At 34.4% G+C, this 22,715-nt stretch overlaps 1 protein-coding gene across 6 annotated transcripts in view; it reads right to left on the reverse strand.

Annotated features, from left to right (window-relative positions):
• The window catches only part of CCDC178 (coiled-coil domain containing 178), a 436,131-nt gene that overhangs the window by 310,706 nt on the left and 102,710 nt on the right, over positions 1 to 22,715 (reverse strand). For all 6 annotated transcript variants that reach the window (XM_045457578.1, XM_045457575.1, XM_045457577.1 and 3 more), the window contains one exon: positions 14,539 to 14,692. In XM_045457578.1, the coding sequence (XP_045313534.1) occupies positions 14,539 to 14,692 (154 nt within the window). The remainder of the gene's footprint in view (positions 1 to 14,538; positions 14,693 to 22,715) is intronic.

Below are 22,715 nucleotides of genomic sequence, written 5' to 3' on the forward strand. Positions count from 1 at the left end.
TCCTAAGCAATAAAATCCAGGCAATCACACATATTGTTGTGTGCTAATTGCTTTCCTAATACAAACGATAATAAACATAACTTCGAAAATGTTCATCATTGGAATATCTAAAATCATGTAGAATGTCATGAATAGTAATCTTTGCAAGCAAAAAAAAAAAAAAAAAAAAAAAAAAAGAGGAAATCTGAATGGCTGAATGGCTAAAAAAAGAAATGAAATGAATTTACTTCACTACCAGGAAGGAAAATGAAAATTAATCCAACACTTCTTTACCCAACAATTAAGTTGGTATAATTTTAAAATACCTACAGTGTTGAGTAAAGTGAGAAATCCGACATCTGTATTGCTCATATACTCATACATATGTACAAATATACAAACAAAACTTTTTGGAACATATTTCAGTAATATCTGTCTTGAAAAATACAGTTCTGACACAACAATCCAACTTTTGAGATTTGATCACATACAAAGAACCAGGACATAAAAACAACATATATAAAGTTATTAATTTTAATATTGTTAGTAGTGGTTAATAACTGTATTCATTCTGAATTTATTCAAAAGATAAGTAATTGACTAAGTTATCTGACGTGAATAAAGTGTAATTAATGGCTCAGTGAACCTCCTTTGCAACTTCCTTCTAAAGTGTTTTCTTGTGTATCAAAGCCCAGGAAAGAAAAAGAACAGAAAGGAAGCCAGGGAGGCAGGCAGGCAGGAAGGCAGGCAGTTTCTGTTTTTATTTGTGAAAGTGTTCAGGATGCACATTAGTTTCAACCAATAGAAGATAACAGTCAGGCATATTATGGAAAGTAGAACTGAGGTAAAAGGCATCTTCCTGATTATTGGTTGCTTTTGTTTTGTTTGTTTTGTTTTCTCTCTATTGGCAAATAAGGCCATAGAGATGTGACTATACACATAGAGATGTGTATAGCTGAATGTTGTAGAGTTGAGTGTCCGTCTACCAGCTGTGGGTACTGAGGCCCTGTGGCAGCAGAAGCAGTGGCTACAGCTCCCATATCCCCAGCCTTCTGATCCAAGGAGCAGGCATACGCCCAACACAGGTCCAGAGGCAGCCTCAGATGTCATAGTGTCTATACTACTGGTCAACTGGGGAAACACTCCTGGAAGGCCAGCCTACAGTTCTCTCTGCCAGTTTTGCAAACTTGTTGAAATCTCTAAACCCCTTTCTGCCTAAAACAGAGGGATTTCTGTTTTCTGCACTGTACTCTGACTGATAGGATGGCGATTTACAGTGGGAAAGATCTGTACCACTAAAAAAGTACATTAGGCTTATATCTAATAACCTTGAGGAATATCACAACGTATTTATAAGTAAAAGAGAAACTTTACTAAATGCGTACATAGAGAAGACCTTTTTGTGATTAAAAATAAAATAGCAAATCATACATATATACAATCATATCCTTATAGAAGCACAGAAAAATATGTGCAAGGTAACACACTGTGTTGGTAACATAGGGTACTTCATGTGACATCAGGAAATCTAATGGGGAGAAAATAGGTGTTAATACAAATAGCTAAATCTTTGTGTCTTTTTATTTGTACCATTAGCCTCAGTGAACACGTTACTTAATAACACTAAGGAGAAATTTAACCTCAGAAAGACAGCACTTAGTCTACACCATTTCACTGTTTTATAAATTGAGTGAGTCATTAATAGAATGGAAATTACTGAGGATAGTTGTGAATAAAAATAATGAAAACACTGAGGTGGGAAAACATAGTTTGATAACTCCCATCACTGAAAAGAGGATATATACAACATTTAAGTAATTAGTTTGTAATATAAGAAATTCATAATTCATAATGTTTTAGACATATACATATTGAATGAAAGATTAAATTTTAATATAAAATATCAATAAATATTTTAAATATTAAAATCATATTAAGAATAAAATGTTTTTCTATTTTTTAATTTTTTTTTTAATTTTTTTAATGTTTGTTTATTTTTGAGAGAGAGAGACAGAGTGTGAGCGGGGGAGGCGCAGAGAGAGAGGGAGACACAGAATCCAAAGCAGGCTCCAGGCTCTGAGCTGTCAGCACAGAACCCAACACAAGGCTCTAACCCACGAACCACAAGATCATGACCTGAGCTGAAGTCATATGCTTAACCAACTGAGCCACCCAGGCACCCCATAAAATGTTTTTCTAAATGAATATGACATCCTTTATATATATTCCTTTTAATCAATGCATTAACCCCTAAATCCCTCTTTTGCAGATTGTTAGGATATTAAATTACCACACATCTAGTTGTTCAAGTGAGAAGACTGAAGCTCAGAAGGGTGTAATGTGCGGGAATCTGAGAGGAAATCTGAGGAAATCTGAGTCTGATTCTGATTTTGTGTGGCAATCTCTAAAACAACATTCTAAATAAAGTGCTTTAAAAATTCTCAATCTTATCAATCATGAGAGAAAAGAAGATTTAAAACCACAGTGGGATATATCTTCCTAAAGAATTGTAATTAAAAATAAATAAAAGACAATATTAGATGATGGTGTTAATCTGAGGCCGGAATGCTCATACATGATGGTCTGAGAGAAAAATGTATATCATAGCTATCTTGGAAAAATATTTTGGCATTATCTACTAAAACTGAACATATGGGTTTTTTGGCCTAGCAATTCCCAACATAAATTAATACATAATTCCAAAGCAGTTTTCAACTGCCTTGGTCTAAAAAATTTGAAGGATTGAATGTCACAAACTGGAATAGGGAAGACTGCAGGTTTATAGAGAGGGTGGATATCTTAGGTTCTGTTTTGGAATAGGTCAGCTTGAGATACCAACTAGGCATCTAAGTGGAGCCTGAGTTGGCAGATATGGTGTTCTCAGATGTTTGTGCAATTTAGGGAAATATAGAGAAACCAGTGAAGAAAAACTGAAAAAAATCTTCCAGAAGAGTAAGAAGAAACAAGAGCGGTGTGTGTTAGAAGCCAAGAAAAAAATTTTCCAGAGATAAGGGTATAATCAACTTGGTTAAGTGCTACATATAATGAAAATAAGGACAAAGAAAAAGTGATTAGATTTAGCAACATGGAAATCAATGTTGACCTAAATCAGAGATATTTTGGTTGAATGGTGAGGGCCAAAAAGAAAACTGGAATGTGCTTAAGAAAGGATGGAAGGTACTATAACCAAAAAAGATTTATTACAATAATTTAAGGTTCAACATTAGGAAACCCATCAATATAAATCACTATTGTTATAAGAGAAAATATTACAGGAGCATCTCCCTAGATGCAAAAATGACTACAGACAAAATTCAACACCCATTACCAATTTAAAAAAATACTCAATAAATTGAAAGTGATATTTTCTTAACTAGATAAATGAAATGCACACTGAATCCTAAAGTCAGACTCTTATTTAAGGGAAAAAACTAACACCAATCAAGAGAAGAACACAGCAAATATGCCAATGACCTCTACTACCATTTAACATTGAACTTCGATGTATTACCCAAAGTAATCAGATAAGAGAAACAACTAAAAGACATAAAAACAGTGAAGTACTAATAACACCTCCAATTGCAATTGAAACAATAGCACGTTTGGAAAATCCAAAATAAACAATATAAAACTATAATAAATAGTTTTAAAGTTTTTATGAGCACCTGGTTTCTCCGACTAAGTGTGTGACTCTGATTTAGGCTCAGGTCATGATCTCATGGTTCGTGGGATCAAGCCCCACATCAGGCTCTGCACCAACAGTGTGCAACCTGCTTGAGATTCTCTCTAACCACACTGCCCCCGCCCCTTTAATGTAATTAAAATCATACAGTTATATATCATGCTTTTTTACACACCATGAATATTTACCATTTCAAAGTCCCCAAACTTTGAGTATTTTTATAACCAGAAATACACTACACCAACACAATCGGAAGAAAAAAAAATGTAATCCTGTCTTTCTTAGCAACAAAAATTTCCTAAAAGACAAAAATGGTAACAGGCTTCTACATAACAATATTGGCAACATTACAATTAAAATATTGCATTCCAAAAAAATAAAATACTACATTCCCTTAATGTTCAATTAAAAAACTAGGCATAAAGTAACAGAATACACAAAGTATAATGCTTCTAAAAGAATTCATTATCCAATGTATACCATTCAAATATTAGCAAGGGGTACATTTACATTGAATCACAATGCATTTCCATAATCTTGCCAAAAGAGATGCACACATTAACTGTTATCATTAAAATGTAAATATGAACACATCCGCATACACCTCTCCCTCTATAGTTCCTTCTGCCCCTCTGCTGCCAGCCTAATAAGTCCTGATGTACATTTCTCAGAGACAACAATTACATATTCAAGATGCTTCCTCCCTTCAATTATAACAACAACAATAAAAACAACAAACTTAATAAACTGGCTAATTCACTAGCTGTACATTTTATCATACATGGCACCTAAGGATATCCAAAAAGCCTAGATGTTACAAAATAATGAAACTTGGCCACAATAAACACAGATACTTGACAAAAACACACATACAGACCTATGGTTATAACCTAAAACTGTCTTCTAGATATGGAAATACTAGCTAAAAGTCCTTCCCTTCCCTCCTCTGTCCCCTCTGCCATTTCAATGACTAAGTACAGGACTACATCTAGCTCCAAGAGGTGGATTAACAGATACTTCCAGAACAGTCCTTCCTAAAAACTAACAAAAGGACATTTAAAAAGGGATTATTTTACTGCCTATACTTTTAGTAGACTTTGGGCATTAGGATTTGTTGATCCTTTAATACACAGCAATATTAACTAAAATGCACACACAGAACAATGGTTAGACAATCTGAACTCATGTAAAGACTCATGGGCACAGAACCCTGCTCTCCTCACCTCCTTCCCTGCCCCCCCCCACCCCGCGCCCCATCCCCATGCTACCCAGTGAACAGTCAGCACACTCTCTCCAAAACAACAAGTTTAACAATCCCATTCCCCAAATACAACCATTCGTATGAATTAACAGAATACTTAAAGGGTGTGGCTTTAACTCTCTACTTTGAACATGTTGTGCACTTCTAAACATCTAGAAGACTAGACCCTAGACCCTTTGCCCACTATATACATAGTAACATTGAAGGGACATTCTGGCCTAGAGCCCTTCCTCCCCTCTATCAACCTAGTAAAAAGTATGAGCACCTGTAATGCTTAAAGGGGATTTTAACAATTTCACTTCCTCTAGTTGTTTTTTGAGAACAGTCTTTCCTATGAATTTAAACACAAAGTGCATATGATGTATTTGTTTACTAACTACTTTTTCATACACTGGCAACCTTTTTAACATCTAGAGAGATTAGGTGTTGTAAATTAGGACTCCTTTATCCTTTATATACACTATATACACAGCTAAGTAAAACAAAATGCAGATTGTCCAGGACAATGATTAATCCTGCCTAACTACAAGCATACTGGGTATAAAGTACTTTCTTCTCTTCTCTCCTGAACCCAGCAAAAATATCACAGAATGTGTACTGCTCTGAGAGGTGGTTTATGTTTAAAGTGATGTTCAAAAATTCTTTTAGATTTAAAGAAACAATATGTAATATCAATAACATTTAAAGTTTTAACAAAGTAAAAAGTAAAAAGTTTTACTTATCAGGTAAAAAGTAAAAATAGTATAAACCCAGATCTTAAATTATGAATAGCTGCCATACAAGTTCCTGTGGACAGTAACGGTAACTACAGGATTAATGAATGATATGAAAGCCAAGAAATTCAACTAATGGAAATATTGTTAAAAAAGTGAGCTAATTTTGGAAAATGTAAAAAGGCAGGCAAATCATTCAAGCCCTCTGAGAAAAGAAGGCATATGAATCTTGCTTTAACTTCTTATACCATTATTCAACTTTTGTTATTTTTCCATCACAATATTATTTTGTTAAAATGAGTAGTTATGTCAATATTTAAGTTTTAGAGATACTTATCATAGCTTTGATTATAATACTTAAAAACTAAAAACATCCTGGGGTGCCCGGTTCAGTCAGTTAAGCATCCGACTTTGACTTAGGTCATGATCTCACAGTTTGTGAGTTTGAGCACCACGTCGGGCTCTGTTCTGACAGCTCAGAGCCTGGAGCCTGCTTCGGATTCTGTGTTTCATTCTCTCTCTGCCCCTACCCCACTTGTGCTGTCTCTCAAAAATAAATAAATGTAAAAAAAAAATATTTTTTTAATTGAAAACATCCTAACACCCAATAATAAAAGTCTAAGAAACTCTCAATCATTAAAGTTACATTGTAAAATAAAAGATGATTTGAATACGTTTCTATACAAGGAGAAACATGTTATCAATTATTATATGCATATGATAACGTAGTTTTTAAAAATAGCACAAAGCCTGTTTATGCACAAAGTATGAACAGTGACCTCATCTGGATGGTGAAGTCATAGATCAATATTTTCTTCTACTCACATTATTCTAAACTCACATATTCTAAAGTATATTCTAAACTTTGAGGTGTGCACATTAAGTATTTGTGCCATTCAAAAAGGGCCTTAAAATAATTTTAGATAATAGTTTGTATAATGAATCCTACCAGATTTCATGAAGGTTGTAGGGAAGAAAACAGGATACCTCACTAGCAATTTCAGTGTAGTGTGGTGGTGAAAGCCTGACTGGAAATTATCTTAAGTGGGAATGCAAGGAGAGAAATCGGAGACAGTGAATACAGAAAATCCTTTCAAGAAGGTTTGCTTTAAAGTGTAACAAGATGCAACTGTAGCTCTTGGAGAAAGATTTAAAAACAAAACATTAAGCATTCAAAACAAGGATGTAATAAGTAAAAAGGGACAAATAAGCCTAAAGAAATAAGAAGAAAATAAATCGTAACTATAAAAGCACACATTAACATTTCAGAAGTTGGAAGTGTAGAATTATTCAGTCTAAGGCCCACCCCCTATTTTTTAAAGTCCATGTACAATGGACATGTACAATGAATTAGAAATAAGAGATATTAGAAATAAGAGATATTAGAATTAGAAATAAGAGATGAATTAGAAATAAGAGATATTAGAAATGAATTGTCCATGTACAATGGACATGTACAATGAATTAGAAATAAGAGATAAACAAAAGTATAAGAGAGCATTCTATATCATATTATGATAATAATTTCAAAATCTTCATCCACTTGGATTATTTCTAGGGCCATTAAAAATTATAAACTAACCTAAAGAAGACATATATAGCCTGATAAGACCAATCATGTGATGATATAAAGCAACTGTCCATGACAAATAAAAGAATAATTTGAACAATTAAAAAATGTAAAAATATCAGTTATAGTTTCACTAATGTGCTTTATCAAACTTTCAAGAAAAAGTTACTTAAATCTATATTAATTCTTTAGACAGTAAGAAAGGAAGAAAGCTTCACAATTCATTTTTTAAAGCTAGCATAATCCTGATAAGAAAATCTATCAAATATGGCACAAATTAAGAACACTGGAATACAGACTAACTTATGAATATGGATGCAAAATCTTAAATAAAATACTTGCAAATCAAACTCAGCAGTAAATTAAAGGAACAATAAACCATAACCAAGCAGAGTCATCTCAAGAATTTTAAAAAGGTTTAATATTAATATAATACATCATTTCAATAGGTCAACTGAGAAACTCTTTAAAATATTCACAGGTTGCTCACAAAGCAATATCTATTCCTGGAAATAATTTTTATAACCTGAGTACATTTTTTAAATCTTTAACATGATAATGAGCATATACTGAAATCAATACTTACATAACATTAAGTACTTCTTTAAAATGAAAAATGAAATAGTCAATTTCATAAGTATTTAAAATATTGTACAAATATGCCACACAATATATACATAATAAGAGATTTGAGTCTTATGAAAAAATTAGCAATATATACTTTTACATATATTGTCACATGTTATACATATTATTATATTGAATATTCTATAATGAAACAATGTCAAAAAATCACATTGGAGTTTGGCCCTACTACTTAACAGCTTTGTGTGCATGAGAAACTTTACTCTGCCTCTTTAGACTGGTTTCCCATTTGTAAACTGATAGTAATAATTATTGGCTTATCTATTCTTCAGAAATAAATTGCTTAATTCAAAAGATTTTAAGGTAAAACTATGAAACAAAACGTATAATTTGCTGGATGTTTTCTGGTATTTGTATTTATACTATACAGTATATAGACCAATAAGGTAGTAATAAGTAATAAATTTCTACTAACAAAAGCAACATCCAAAAATGAAAACATAAGTGTATATACAAAAGAAATTCACTTATTTACAACCTTTATCTGCAAACTAATTTTTAAAAAACATTTGTGTACCTGTGTTCAGTAAAACAGAAAATCACAGAGGAATCTCTAAATCTGTAAAAGTCATTTTTTTATTATCTAATGAAATGACTGGATAAAATGAAATGTGTATGGCTGTTTCTTTAATAACACAAAACACTAAGAGTTGCAGATAATGAAATTGTGTTCCAAAAAAATCTGAATTATGGGAGAAATAGACTTCAAAGAAAACATGAGAAAAGAATTTACAGAAAATCTGTACTTTTACATCTAAAAATAATTCAATCTTGACAATATTTTTCAAAGTACTTAACCAATTTCAAGATGTTTTCTGGCTTACAAAAGCCCTTTTTCATAGAAATGAGAAGGGAAAATGTGTTTTCATAGATACAGTGACAACACAAATTAGAGAAAAGTGTATGATAATGAGGTAGAGACTAAATTGGAAGCATGATATGCCTTGAAATTTTAAAAAATCAGTTAGGTTGTATGTGCAATTAGGCAGCACAAATCTTTTACTTTTCTCTTGAACTAGAAGTTTCAATTGCATACCAAAAAATAATGCATGGAAGTGATGCACATCATTGCTTTTAATTGAGTGTTTAACATGCGCTCATTGAAAACCTAGCTTAAAGGTTTTTATAATGAGCAAAATGTAGGAAAAAAATTAATATATCTAAACTTCATCATGTTCTCATCTTCCCCAGAAAGTATGATAATCCCCAAATGATTTCTATAATTGAAATATATTACTAACTTTATAAAATATGTTCATAATATCTTATCAAGAATAACATTTAGCTATGAAGGGCCAAACTTGCCATTTTAAAGATGATCAAAGAAGTAAAAAAACTGATTGTTTGTAGGCTTAGTGAATAAATTTTCCATTTTGAAAATATTTTATGAACAGTGATATTCTTAAAGATGACAAATTTCAGCACGATTAGAAAACTGAGGTCATAGCTACTTGACAATACTATTTAATGTTTTAAAATTTTTTATTGGTTGTGCTATACTTCTCTGATGCTTATAGTAGTCCCTGGAAAGAAATTATATGCAAGAAAGTTACATGCTTACATGCATTATTTTATTTTATTTTTTTAATTTTTTTTTTCAACGTTTATTTATTTTTGGGACAGAGAGAGACGGAGCATGAACGGGGGAGGGGCAGAGAGAGAGGGAGACACAGAATCGGAAACAGGCTCCAGGCTCTGAGCCATCAGCCCAGAGCCCGACGCGGGGCTCGAACTCACGGACCACGAGATCGTGACCTGGCTGAAGTCGGACGCTTAACCGACTGTGCCACCCAGGCGCCCCTTACATGCATTATTTTAAAGCTCCGTGGATTATTTGAATGTATACACTATACAATCCATACCTCAAGAAGTTCTTTCTAGGCTCACAAGGTGAAGTGTTTGTTTCTTTCTCCCCATTTATTCTTCCTTCATTCCTTCCTTCCCTTCTTCCTTCCTCTGATCCTCCCTCCTTTCCCTCTTTCCTTCCCTCTTTCTTCTCTTTCATTTATTCACTGGTTAACTTACTCATTGAAAAACCATGAAATGCCTTTTCTTGAATGCCTAATACATAGCATTTTTTGAGTACCTAATATTGGAAAGACACTGTACATGTTACACAGAGAAAACAGAAATCACAACGCATCTCCCATCCTTAAAAACCTTATAGTCTACAAAGAAGTAGACAGGTAATCACCGACTTCAATAGTGTTGTAAGTACTGGTATGGAGGTAAATATAGAGTGAGTGCAATTAGAATTCAAAGCAGATAGAAGAAAGTGAAGAGACCGTTTGGCCAAGGATTTTCCCCCTCCCAATGAAGTATAAAACGAGAGGACTCAGGCAGGCAATGGTAGGACTGAGAGACTGAGCGAGTTGAATGCTGACTTTATAATCAGAAGGAACTGTATTTATGAGAAGATAGAAGAAAGAAAGTACCTGGCATATTCTGTCCTCCTGAGTTTTTCCAGGGAGCTAGAGAACAGAGTTAGAGGGAAAGGGTAGCTAGAGAGAAGCTCCAGAGACAAACAAGGGCAAACTGAAGACATACTTGTTTTACCATCTGTCTAGGATCAGTTTCTTCCAATTCACTGATCCCATGTTATCCCTTCTGGCACTTCGGCCCAGTGTTTTTGCCTATTCCTGGATTCTTCTACATTGCCTATGTAGTGGTGTAAATTGTGCCCATACTAATTCAGGCGCACATCCCCTACACTGCATGAATGAGAACGAAATAAAGACATCTTCAGGGAAACAAAATTTTGAAAATATCAAATCTAGCTCACTAAAAAAGCTAGTAAAACATACACTTTAGTAACAAGAAAAAATAATGCAATTAGGAATGTCTGATAAATGAGAGCTGTGTGTGAAATGTTACCCTGGGAAAAAAATAAAATAAAACATTTATTGTGCAAATTAATAAAACTATCTTAATACAGGGATTATTAAGTAAGACAGACATAACATGCTTGAAAATAAACTATAAATCAAGAAATGTCATAAGGTCCTCAAACCGCTCAGGAAGAAGTTAATTAAAGATGTTCAGGGGCGCCTGGGTGGCGCAGTTGGTTAGGCGTCCGACTTCAGCCAGGTCACGATCTCACGGTCCGTGAGTTCGAGCCCCGTGTCAGGCTCTGGGCTGATGGCTCAGAGCCTGGAGCCTGTTTCCGATTCTGTGTCTCCCTCTCTCTCTGCCCCTCCCCCGTTCATGCTCTGTCTCTCTCTGTCCCAAAAATGAATAAACGTTGAAAAAAAAAATTTTAAATAAAAAATTAAAAAAAAAAGATGTTCATTACGCATCATAATCAGTAAGTGAAGTATGTGTTTCAAAAATTCTAACAATTTATAGGTTAAAATGTAAACATAAAATATATCAAAAGCAAAACTCAATTCTAAACATTCTAGATTTAGTGTCATCTAACCACCTGGCTACAAATTATAGAAAACAAAAATGACAGAAAAACAGAAAAATAAGAAATCTATTACTATACTGAAATATTTTAATATAGCTTTCAGTAAATAAATATTTTCAGTCAGAAAATAAATCAGAAATGGGGCACCTGGGTAGCTCGGTCAGTTAAGCGTCTGACTTCGGCTCAGGTCATGATCTCACAGTCTGTGAGTTTGAGCCCCGCGTCGGGCTCTGTGCTGACCGCTCAAAGCTTGGAGCCTGCTTCACATTCTGTGTCTCCTCTCTCTGCCCCTTCCCCACTCACACTCTGTCTCTGTCTCTCAATAATAAATAAACATAAAACAATTTTTGAAAATCAGAAATATAAAAGATTTGAATAACAGAATCATCACAGTTTACAAAATGAACCTATTTAGAACTGTATCCCACAATCAGAGACAAGGTTTTCCCTCAAAAAAATACTTATGCAAATTACTCATGTAGTAGGACAAAAATTAAGCCTCCACAAATTTTAAGTACTACCTAACATATAGACCAAAGAATTTAGAAACAAATCAGAATTACATTAAATATTTATTTTTTTTAATATTTATTTATATTTGAGAGAGAGCAAGAGTATGGGGTAGGGGGAATGACAGAGAGATGGAGACAGAATCTGAAGCAGGCTCCAGGCTCTGAGCTGTCCACACAGAGCCCTAATGCAGGGATTGAACTCACAAACCATGAGATCGTAATCTGAGCCAGAGTCAGACACTTAACTGACTGAGCCACCCAGATGCCCCTAAAACTGAAATTTTAAAAAATAACTTTAAAATTCAGTGGTGATATAAGGGTTAATTTGTCCAAGACTAATCTCAGGCTGATTTTCAGAGTTTGCCTTCTACAAAGTTCCAAGGAAACTGGTTAAGTTTCAATTTAGAAAAACTACCCAAATAAATGGACAGATAGATCATGTTTATGTTTAGGTATCCCCATCATAAAAATTTCATTTTCCCATTATATAATCTATAAATGAATATGATTCCAATCATAATTCCAATAAAACTTCTGAAGAAAATGAGTAAGATAACACTGAAATTTATATTATGGTGCAAAGGTCAAAACAGCCTAAAACTCATAAACCTAAGACTGATTCACCACAATAGATAATCAAAACCCATTATAGAAGTTTAGTATGTAGACATGAGGTATTGAGGTAAAGATGGTTAAGTACCAAACAAATTAAAAAGAGAATGGAAAAACAGATCCACACAAATATGGAAGCCTCTCATATGACAGAGATGGCACTTTCTGAATATTAACACACAAATATAATAAATTATATTGCAACAACCTGACTTCTATTTAAGAAAGAAAATGTAATTGGAAACTCAGTTTCATACCATACCCATATATGAATTTCATATTGATTATGCTTCAGATGTGGCAAGTGAAATGTGCATTCCTAACATTCTAGATAGTTTATTACTTCCAAACTTATAAATAAGAGATAGGAGAAAAAATATCAGTTTTGAAGATTTTAAACATAATTTAATCTGAAAGCATCACATAAATGTGAAAAGCAAAATTTCAAAACACTTAGAATAAAATACCAGAGAATATTTTTTATTTCAAATTAGAAAAAATTCTTAAATTCAGAAAAGCACAAAGATCATAGGAAAATATTTATAACTTTCACTACATTAAAATTGAAGTTTCTATTCATCAGAAGATACCATAAAGAAAGGAAAGACTGGATAAAAATATTTTTAATATATATAACTTTAAAATATGTAGTATCAATAATATACAACAAATTCTTATAAATCAGTCAAAATATAATCACTCAACAGATGAGGAAAAATCATAAGCAGCTTTTAACACAAAAAAGGAAATACAAATGATCTCCAAAAAGCCATTAAAACATGTCTAGTCTCACTCTTAATTATGGATTAATTTAAAAAGTTTAATGAGACACAATTAAAGAGTATATAGAAAGAAATACACTATAATAGAAATATATTAAAATAAAAAGAGGCAATTAAAAAAAACCATGTAGTTTTAACACTAAGTAGGAATGCCAACTGGTACAGAATGTGTATATTATTGCCTTGTACTATATACTATTATATGTTTTACATTTCATCATTTCCCTTTACTACTATTTTCTTTTACTATAGTGAATGAGATGTAGACGAACAGGAAGGCAGGCAAATGAGTCATAAGGGAGAGTCAGAGTAACACTATGTCTGAGAGGACTCAATCCCCCATTCCTGATTTAAAGATGAAGGGAACAGGATGCCTGTGTAGCTCAGTCGGTTGAGAGTATAATTCTTGATTTCAGCTCAGGTCATAATCCCACCATTCGTGAGATCAAGCCCTGTGGTGGGCTCTGTGCTGACATTGCGGAAGCTGCTTGGGATTCTCTCTCTCCTCCTGTCTGCCCCTCCCCCACTCTGGCATGTGCATGCGCCTCTCTCTCTTTCAAAATAAATAAATAAACATTAAAAAAAAGATGAAGGCAAGCACCAGCCTGGGATGCAGGCAGTCTGATTTGTGATGAGCACTGGGTGCTGTAAGTAAATGATAAATCACCTGAAATCAATGCTGCACTGTATGATAACTAAATAAATACACAAAAATAAATAAATAAATAAATAAATAAATGCTGAGAATAATCCCAGTCTGACAGCCACCAAAGAAACAATGACCTCAGTTCTAAAAGCACAAACAGAGTCTTGCCAAAACTGAAAAGACCCTGACAGCAGATTCATTCTAGGGTCTCCAAAAAGAAATATAGGGCTGCTGATAACCTTGATTCCACTGTTAGAAGACCTAGGAGCACAGGAACCAGCTGAGACTTGATCCAGAGAAACTCTAAGATAATAAATGGGTGCTGTTTCAAGCTGCTAAAATTCTGGTAATATTTTATGTACTAATAGAAAACAAATATAGGGGTGCCTGGGTGGCTCAGTCGGTTGGTTAAGCGTCCGACTTGGCTCAGGTCATGATCTCACAGTTCATGAGTTAAGCCCTGCGTCAGGCTCTGTGCTGACGGCTCACAGCCTGGAGCCTGCTTCAGATTCTGTGTCTCCCTCTTTCTCTCTCTCTCTGCCCCTTCCCCACTTGTACTCTGTGTCTCTTTCTCTCAAAAATAAACATTAAAATTAAAACAAAAAAAAGAAAATGAATATAAACAAAAAAATGGCTAACTGCTATTTAATTACTCACCATAAGTTTCAACAGCTATAGCTCAAAATTAAAATCAGTATATTTTTTATTTTCAAAAATAAAAACTCACCATTTTTGATAAAGCAGATAATTCATTTCTTGATGTCTTTGTTTCCCTCAATACTTCAGTCTCTACCTCTTCATTCTCCTCGATACTAACATTCACATCTTCTATTGCTGTATCGTAGTGACTATGTAGAGAATTAAGTTTATCTATCTCTCTCCTAGGAGAAAAAACACAGATGATTTTATCTACAATAAAAGGAAAATCATGTTTAAAATTGTATGTAAACTAGTTTTTGACTTAACAATGTAAATCAGTGGAATTTACGTATTCCTAAAATGACTCCCATCCCAAAGCAACTTCTGAAAAGTGCCACTTAGGATCAAGAAGTGAGAAAAGTGGTGAGAAAAATTCACCAGGTGTATTTATGTTTCCAATGTAAAAACCTGAGAGAAAAGCAATTTCTAAATTATTTAAAATAATCATCTTTCGATTTGATTTCAGATGATAGACCTAAGAACTTTTGATTCAGAAGCTGGGTAGCAAAGCTATGGGAAGGTTAGAAAAAAAAAAGAGAGAGAAAAATGATGAGAAGATGTAGAAGTGAAAAGACCACACATCATTAAAGACCCAGTTTACTGTTTTATCTGTTCCCCAGCTATCTCAGCTAAGACTTTTCTACATCAGCAGAAAGCTAGCCAAACCTCACAAAAGTAAACAAACAAACAAACAAATAAATAAAGGGGTTTGCAACATGTATTAAGAAAATAACGATCAGATTTACATAAAAGCACAGAAATCAGTTATAGGTGACCTGGAAGAATCAACCTAAACTAAAACATGACAGAAATATTCTAAATAACTAAATAAAATGAGATCTGCCAATGAAATTCTAAGGAGGAATCTTTCAGAATATCAGTATCAAGTAAAAATATATTTTAAAAAGTGAAATATTAAATTAAATAAAGCATGCATATATGCAGAAATACATATATATGCAAATCCACTATGAAGATAGAAAAGCTAAAAATTCATATGGACTTAATACAGCCTAGAAATACATAAAGAAAGCACTGACAGCATTATAAAAATAAACTGACTAGCATAAGATTTTAAAATATTTCTGTCAGAAAACGATAGATCAAGTAGAACAAAATAAGTAAAAGACTCCTTGTTATCACACTCCTGGTTGTTAGCAGGTTGACTCTCAAGGGTCATTGGACTGAGGCCTAGACTGTTTCCTTGCTATGTAGGCTTCGCTATAGAGCATCTCAAAACATGGCAGCTAAATTCATCAGAGCAAATAAACAATTGAGGACGAAATAGTCCTAGCAGGACAAAAGTCAGAGTTTTTACAACCTAATCATAAATGATATTCCATGACTTTTGCTTTACTCTTTTATTAGAAGGCACTCACTGGATCTACCCCACATGCAAGAGGAGGTGATTTTAGAAGAAAATATCAAACGGAAGATGTCACTGAAAGTCATGTCGGAAGCTGCTAATCAACCATAGAGCTCTTTGGCAATTTACATTTTTCATAGTTGGGAGGCTGGTGAGGTGATACTTATGGCTTTCACATTAAAACCAGAATATAAGAGAAATATATGGATAAGATGCTAGAAGAAACTCTTTAGAAGGTTTGAAAATGTAGAAAATGTGAAAAAATGATCAAGAGGCATGGAAGATACAGTAAGAAAAACTAACATGCGTTTGAGTCCTAAAAGAAATAGAAAATGAGACCAAAGCATTGTTTGAAGAGATCATGACTGAAAATTCCCAGAGAAAATGATAATTATAATACATATGTTCAGTAAGACTAGAAGACTAACAAATCCCAACAGAATAAACATTGATCCACACCGAATGTATCTTAATGAAATCAAACTGGCAAACTTTGAAAATCAAGAGATGATCTTAAAAACAGGCAATGGAAAAAATATGGAATGGTTTCAAAGCATTCAGTCAAAAGGCCAATATGCTTTTTAACAGCAAAAATTAAAATTAGTTTATAGAATGATATATTTAATACATTAAGAGTCAATAAATAATCAAGAAATCTATGAAAATAGAAAATATCCTTCAAACAAAATCTCAGAAAATTTGGAATCAGCAGAATCTCACTTAAGAGTATAACCAAGGATCTACTCCAACTGTAAAGTACTTCCTGATAGAGTCTATGATGAAAAAGTCTATGAAGGAAAAAAGAACAAAGAAATAAGTTATTATGAGGGTAAATCCAAAAACCTTGATTGTTTAAAACAATAAAAATATTCTCATGGATTATAAAAATGAAATATCCCATAGTAACAGTTACAAATATTTAATTCAGTGGCAATGTGATTAACCACAGTAAAAATTTCCCTAACTCCTTTTCTTATCTAGCATGTTAACAATGTCTTTGGAGTCTGACAAACTAAGTGTGCATGTGGTAATTAATAGGATTTCCTACGAAAAAAAACAAAAAACAAAAAAACAAAAAACACAGGAACAAAATTGTAATTGCCAAACTAAAAAAGGAAAAAAAAAAAACTAATGTGAAAGAAAGCAAAAAAAGAATAAGAAAAAAACATATGGGGCAAATACACAGTGTTTTAAATCCAACTCTATTAGTGATTTGTGAATACATTTAATGGTCCACCATTAAAAATGTTTGCAACTGACAAGAACATCTATCTAGATAATGTTTACAAGAGATGTGTATAAAGTATAAGGACTCAAAAATACTGAAATTTAAAAATGAAAATATCTTCTAGATAAATATCAAAAAACAAAACTGATCAGGCTATGTTGATATCTTACTTGAGTTTAAGGCAAAAAGTATTCCAAGAATCAATTCACAATGATGAATAAGGTTCATCATCTCCCAGAAAGATATAATAGCTTTGAACTTGTATGAAACCTGAGAGAGCCTCAAGCTATACAAAGAAAAAAACTGATGGTATTAAAAAACATAGAAATGTGTGGAGATACACCATCATAGTAGGTGATTTTACCACACTTTTCTCAATAAAAGAAAAAGTAGTAAACTTAACCTAATGAAACAGTAATGGACAGTACGTTCAATAAGTAAAGCACATAAGGAATATCTATCAAATAAATAAATAAATAAATAAATAAATAAATAAATAACAACCCAAGTCACTGAGCCAGAAATGAAGACTCAATAATTTTCAACAGGTTGAAACTATTTTACCTGGCTAAAACACAATTCTGCTGAAAAGTGATAATAAAAAATACTTATAAATTAGAAATACATCATGAAAAATTTTAATATATATGTTTTTAATAACCTATGGGTTTCAGAAGAAATCAACATGAAAACCAGAAATGTAACTGAATGAAAACAAAGATATAACAAACCAGATGAACCACAAAAGTTAGTTGTTTAGTAAAAATAGACAATATTTAAGCACATGTTGAAATAGATTTTGAATGTGAAGAAATATAAACATCTTAATAAATGGATGTTATCTAGATCATATAATGTGGGGAATAAGCTTAGGAATTACCTGAATTTGCACTGATGGGTTAACAAGGCATAAAGAGTTAGAAAGCCATGGGATGAAAACATACAAGTTAGGTAAATAAGACTAGGTAAACAGGGCAAAGGCCTCCAGTAAGGGACAAGGTATAGGAATAGGAAATCTCAGGATGAAACATCCAAAATGAGGTAAACAAGATTAGGTATTCAGGGTGGAAATGCCCTCCAACTTAGTACAAGAGCAGAAAACTGCTTACACAGGAAGGAAGGACCAAACCAGGTAAACAGGAAAACAGGACTTGAGACCAGAGCACAGTAAAGTTGCCTAGAGTGGAACTAATTAGCAAGAGAAAGGTGCCTTGTAATGTGCTTAGTCTTCCTTATCCCTAGACAAGTTTAGGTAAACAGAGGTGGGGCCTCATGTCTGCTGTAAACAACTTTCAGCTCACTGCCAGAATTCTGTTTTGTATTGACCCAACCCCCTAACACCGCCAGTCTTCAAAACCCCTTTTTCCCCATGCCCATGAGTTATCCTTCACAGTTTCATTGTCTCTTTATCAAGAGACACTTCAATCAAGCTAGTAAGCCTTCTGATACTAATAAAAGCAGAGCAAGGACCCTTACTCAGTCCTCCTGTCTCCTCTGGGACATTAGCCTCTCTCACATTTTAATCCTGCGTTCTGCTCTTTTGCTGGACAAGACAAAACTCCAGACCCAGAGTCTATGACAATATAACTGTTTAAAATTTTGTTTTTCATTTTGATTATATTTAATTGATTCCATCTCCATAATGAATATGAATTTGCCTTTCTAAATCATTAACCACTCTGAACAAATAAAAATTGTATTATGTCACACTAAACCATAAAGAATTTACAGCCAACAAGAGGAATTAGAAGAATATCATACAACACAAATATACCAGAAACATAAAAAAAAAAACATTCCAATTACTAAAATGCAAAATATAGTCAACATATAATTCAAAATATTCCATTTTATTAGAAATCAAATAAGTGCAAGTTGAAATACTTGGATGTTATTTATAATTAATGCAAGGCTACATACGTTGTTTTTAATACTATCCCATGCTAGAGATTTTGTTTAAAAAAAATTTTTTTAATGTTTAATTTTGAGAGAGAGATAGACAGAGGGTGCATGGGGGAGCGGGGAGAGAGAGACACACAGAATCCGAAGCAGGCTCCAGGTTCTGAGCTATCAGCACAGAGCCTGACATGGAGCTTGATCTCACAAACCATGAGATCATGACCTAAGCCAAGGTAGGATGCTCAAGTGACTGAGCCACACAGGCACCCCTGGAGATTTTGTTTTAAATAGTCATTTATGCACAGAGGTACCAGTTATATATATTTGTTATACCATATGTATAGACAATTTGATAATATGTATGAAGAGCTTTAAAATGACACAGAGAAAGGCTGGGAAAATGACAGAGTAGGAGAACACCAAGCTTACCTCCTCCCAATGGATACAACTAGATAACATTCCTTTCAGTGTAAATAACCCAGAAAAGACCTGAAAACTGGCAGAATAAACTCCACAACAAAAAGTAGAGAAAAGGTCACATCCAAGAAGGTAGGAAGGGAAGTGATGCATATTTAGAGCAAAACAGACCATGGCCATCCACAACAGCGAGGGAGCCAATGGTGTGGAAAAGGGCAAGAAACAGACTATCACACTGGGGAGCCTCCAAGGGGAACACAAATCCCCATAAATTTGGCTTTAAAAGCAAGAGGAGCCAGGGGCGCCTGGGTGGCTCAGTCAGGTAAGAGACCGACTCTTGGTTTCGGCTCAGGTCATGATCTCACATTTCATGAGTTCAAGCTCCGCATCAGGCTCCACTAATAGTGTAGAGCCTGCTTGGGATTCTCTCTCTCTCCCTCTCTCTCTGCCCCTTCAGTGCTCTCTCTCTCTCCCTTTCTCTCTCTCTCTCAAAATAAATAAATAAACAAAAACAACAACAAAAACAAAAACAAAAAAGCAAGAGGCTGAATCTTGTGAGTTCTTACAACTGCTGGGATTTAAAGTCTGAAATTTTAAAAATCAACAGGCTCTGCTATGGGAGAGCTTGGAGGGTGATAGGAATCTGAGTCCCTGCCCTTAAAGAACAGCAAGACAACTACCTGAGATACAGCATGGAAATAGCAGCTTGAAAAATGTCTGGTACAGACAGGAGGGAGAATTATTACTCCTATCACAGCATGTACCACAGAGGCAGGGATTACAGGAAAACATCTCCAGAAACAAAGGAGCCATTTCCCTCCCCTGCCTCGCAGCATAAACACATGGCCACCTATAGGATACAGCACAGCAACAACATTCCCTCCCTAACTTGTCTATACCAAGCCCTGACCCCCCCTATCTTTAGTGGATCTGTTCTTTCTAGTCATACCTACCATGTCCCTACACTGTGGGGCCCTTCCCCCAGAAGACAGGTGCAAACCCCACGGAAACCAGGTCACTTACCAAAGCATTTTGCAGGGCCTAGGTTCTGGCAGCAAGGTTGGCAGGCCTCATTTTGCAAGCAGACCAGCACACATTTTGTTAAAATGCGCTCTGCCTAGACCCAACTAAACAGTGCCCATAACAAGCAAAGAAACCCTGTGAAAATGCCTGGACTGAAGGAAAAAGTGATCAGAATACAAAAACTGAAAGGAACAATCCAAATGACAGCCTACCTTAGTTTAAAGCTAGGTTCTCTTTTCTGCTTATTATGGATCTTTGATAAGAAATACAATTGCTGAGAAGTCTGTTTTGCTTGCTGTTTGCTATGAGCATTGTGAGACCTTTCCTGAATGTAACCCGCTGTGTAGTAGAATGGGTTGTAAACCTTCCTAAATGTAGTCTGATATGTAATGGAATGAGTGGTTGTACATAAACTAACCGGCGTTTCTCGCTTCTGTAAACCTGCTTGCTTAGCACATTCCTCACCTATCCCCTTCCCCTTTTTTTCTCCCACCACAAGTAACGGACAAAGCCTTCCCGCCAAAGGACAGACAAAGGACGCCCAATCAGAAAACCACAAATGTCCGTACTTTAAAATCGACTAATCAGGCCCCTCATAATTTGAAACCTCACCTATGCTGTTTGTCCCTGTCTATAAAAACCCTATACTAACTCTGATCGGGACCTCTTAGCGTCACCGGCAACGAGTGCGCAGAGGTCCAGGTTCGAACCTGCAATAAACGACCCTTGCCACTTGGCTTTGACTCACGACTCTGGTGGTCTTTTGTGGGAGGTTTTGGAACGTCGGGCATTACAAAACCGCCACAGGATACACACATAGGAGACACTCCCTGAAGTGCCAGGTTCTGGGAACTGCACTTCAGGACTTCTTCTTTATAAGGCCATTACCTTCAAGAGCAGGAGACATCACTTACTTTCCTAATACAGAAACAAGCACAGAGAGTTAGACAAAATGTAGAGACAGAGGAATATGTCCCAAATGAAAGAACAAGACAAAACCACAGCAAGAAACCTAAGTGAAACTATATAAGTAATATGGCTAATAGAGAATTTAAAGTAATGATCATAAAGATACCCACTGGACTTGAGAAAAGAGTGGAGAACATCAGTGAGACCCTTAATGAAGAGATAAAAAAGAACCAATCAAAGATGAAGAACACAGTAACAAATTAAAAGTATACTTGATAGAATAAATAGCAGGCTAGAGGAAGCATAGGAACAAATTAATGACCCAGAAGACAGAGTAATGGAAAGGAATCAAGCTGAGAAAGTGACAGAAAAAAGAATTATACGAATTGAGAATAGTCTTAGAGAACTCAATGACTCCATCAAATATAATAACATTTGCATTAAGGAGATCCCAGAAGAAGAAAGAGAGAAAAGGGGGAAGAAGATTTATTTGAAGAAATAAAAGCTGAAAACTTCTCTGGTCTGGGGAAGGAAACAGATACCTAGATCCAGAAGGCACAGAGATGCCCCCCTAAAATATCAACCCAAGGAGATCCACACCAAGACACAGAGTAATTAAAAAGGCAAAAAAAAAAAAAAAAAATAGTGATAAAGACAGAATTTTAAAATCAGCAAGAGAAAAGTAGACAGTTATATACAAGTGAAACCCCATAGAGCTATTAGTGAACTTCTCAGCATAAACTGTGCAGGCCAGAAGGGAGTGGCATGATATATTAAGGGAAACATCTGCAGCCAAGAATACTCTATCCAGAAAGGCTATCATTCCAAATAGCAGTAGAGACAAAGAGTTTCTCAGACAAACAAAAACTAAAGGAGTCATGACCACTAAACCAGCTTTACAAGAAATACTAAAGAGGACTCTCTGAGTGGAAAGGAAAGACCATAAGTAAGAGTATGTAAAATAGTAATCACAAAATCAGTAAAAACAAGTGTTTCCATAAAAAACAGTCCAGGGATTCACAAAATAAAAATATAAAATATGACACTATACACACAACTAAAACATGGATGGGAGAGGAGTTAAGAATGAGTTCAAACTTAAGCAACCATAAATTTGATATACACTGCAATACGCATAAGATGTTATATACAAACCTCATGGTAACCACAAATCAAAAACCAGTAATAGATACACAAAGAATAAAGAGAAAGGAATCCAATAGATATGCAAAGAATAAAGAGAAAGGAATGTCATTAAGGAAAGATAACAAGGTATGAAAGAAGCAAGAGAAGGACCAGGGAAAATCTACAATAGAAATCATAAAACAAGTACCAAAATGGCAATTTGTACATATCTATCAAT

This window comes from Leopardus geoffroyi, chromosome D3 (genome assembly GCF_018350155.1).
Source record: "Leopardus geoffroyi isolate Oge1 chromosome D3, O.geoffroyi_Oge1_pat1.0, whole genome shotgun sequence".
NCBI classification, from domain to species: Eukaryota; Metazoa; Chordata; class Mammalia; order Carnivora; family Felidae; genus Leopardus; species Leopardus geoffroyi.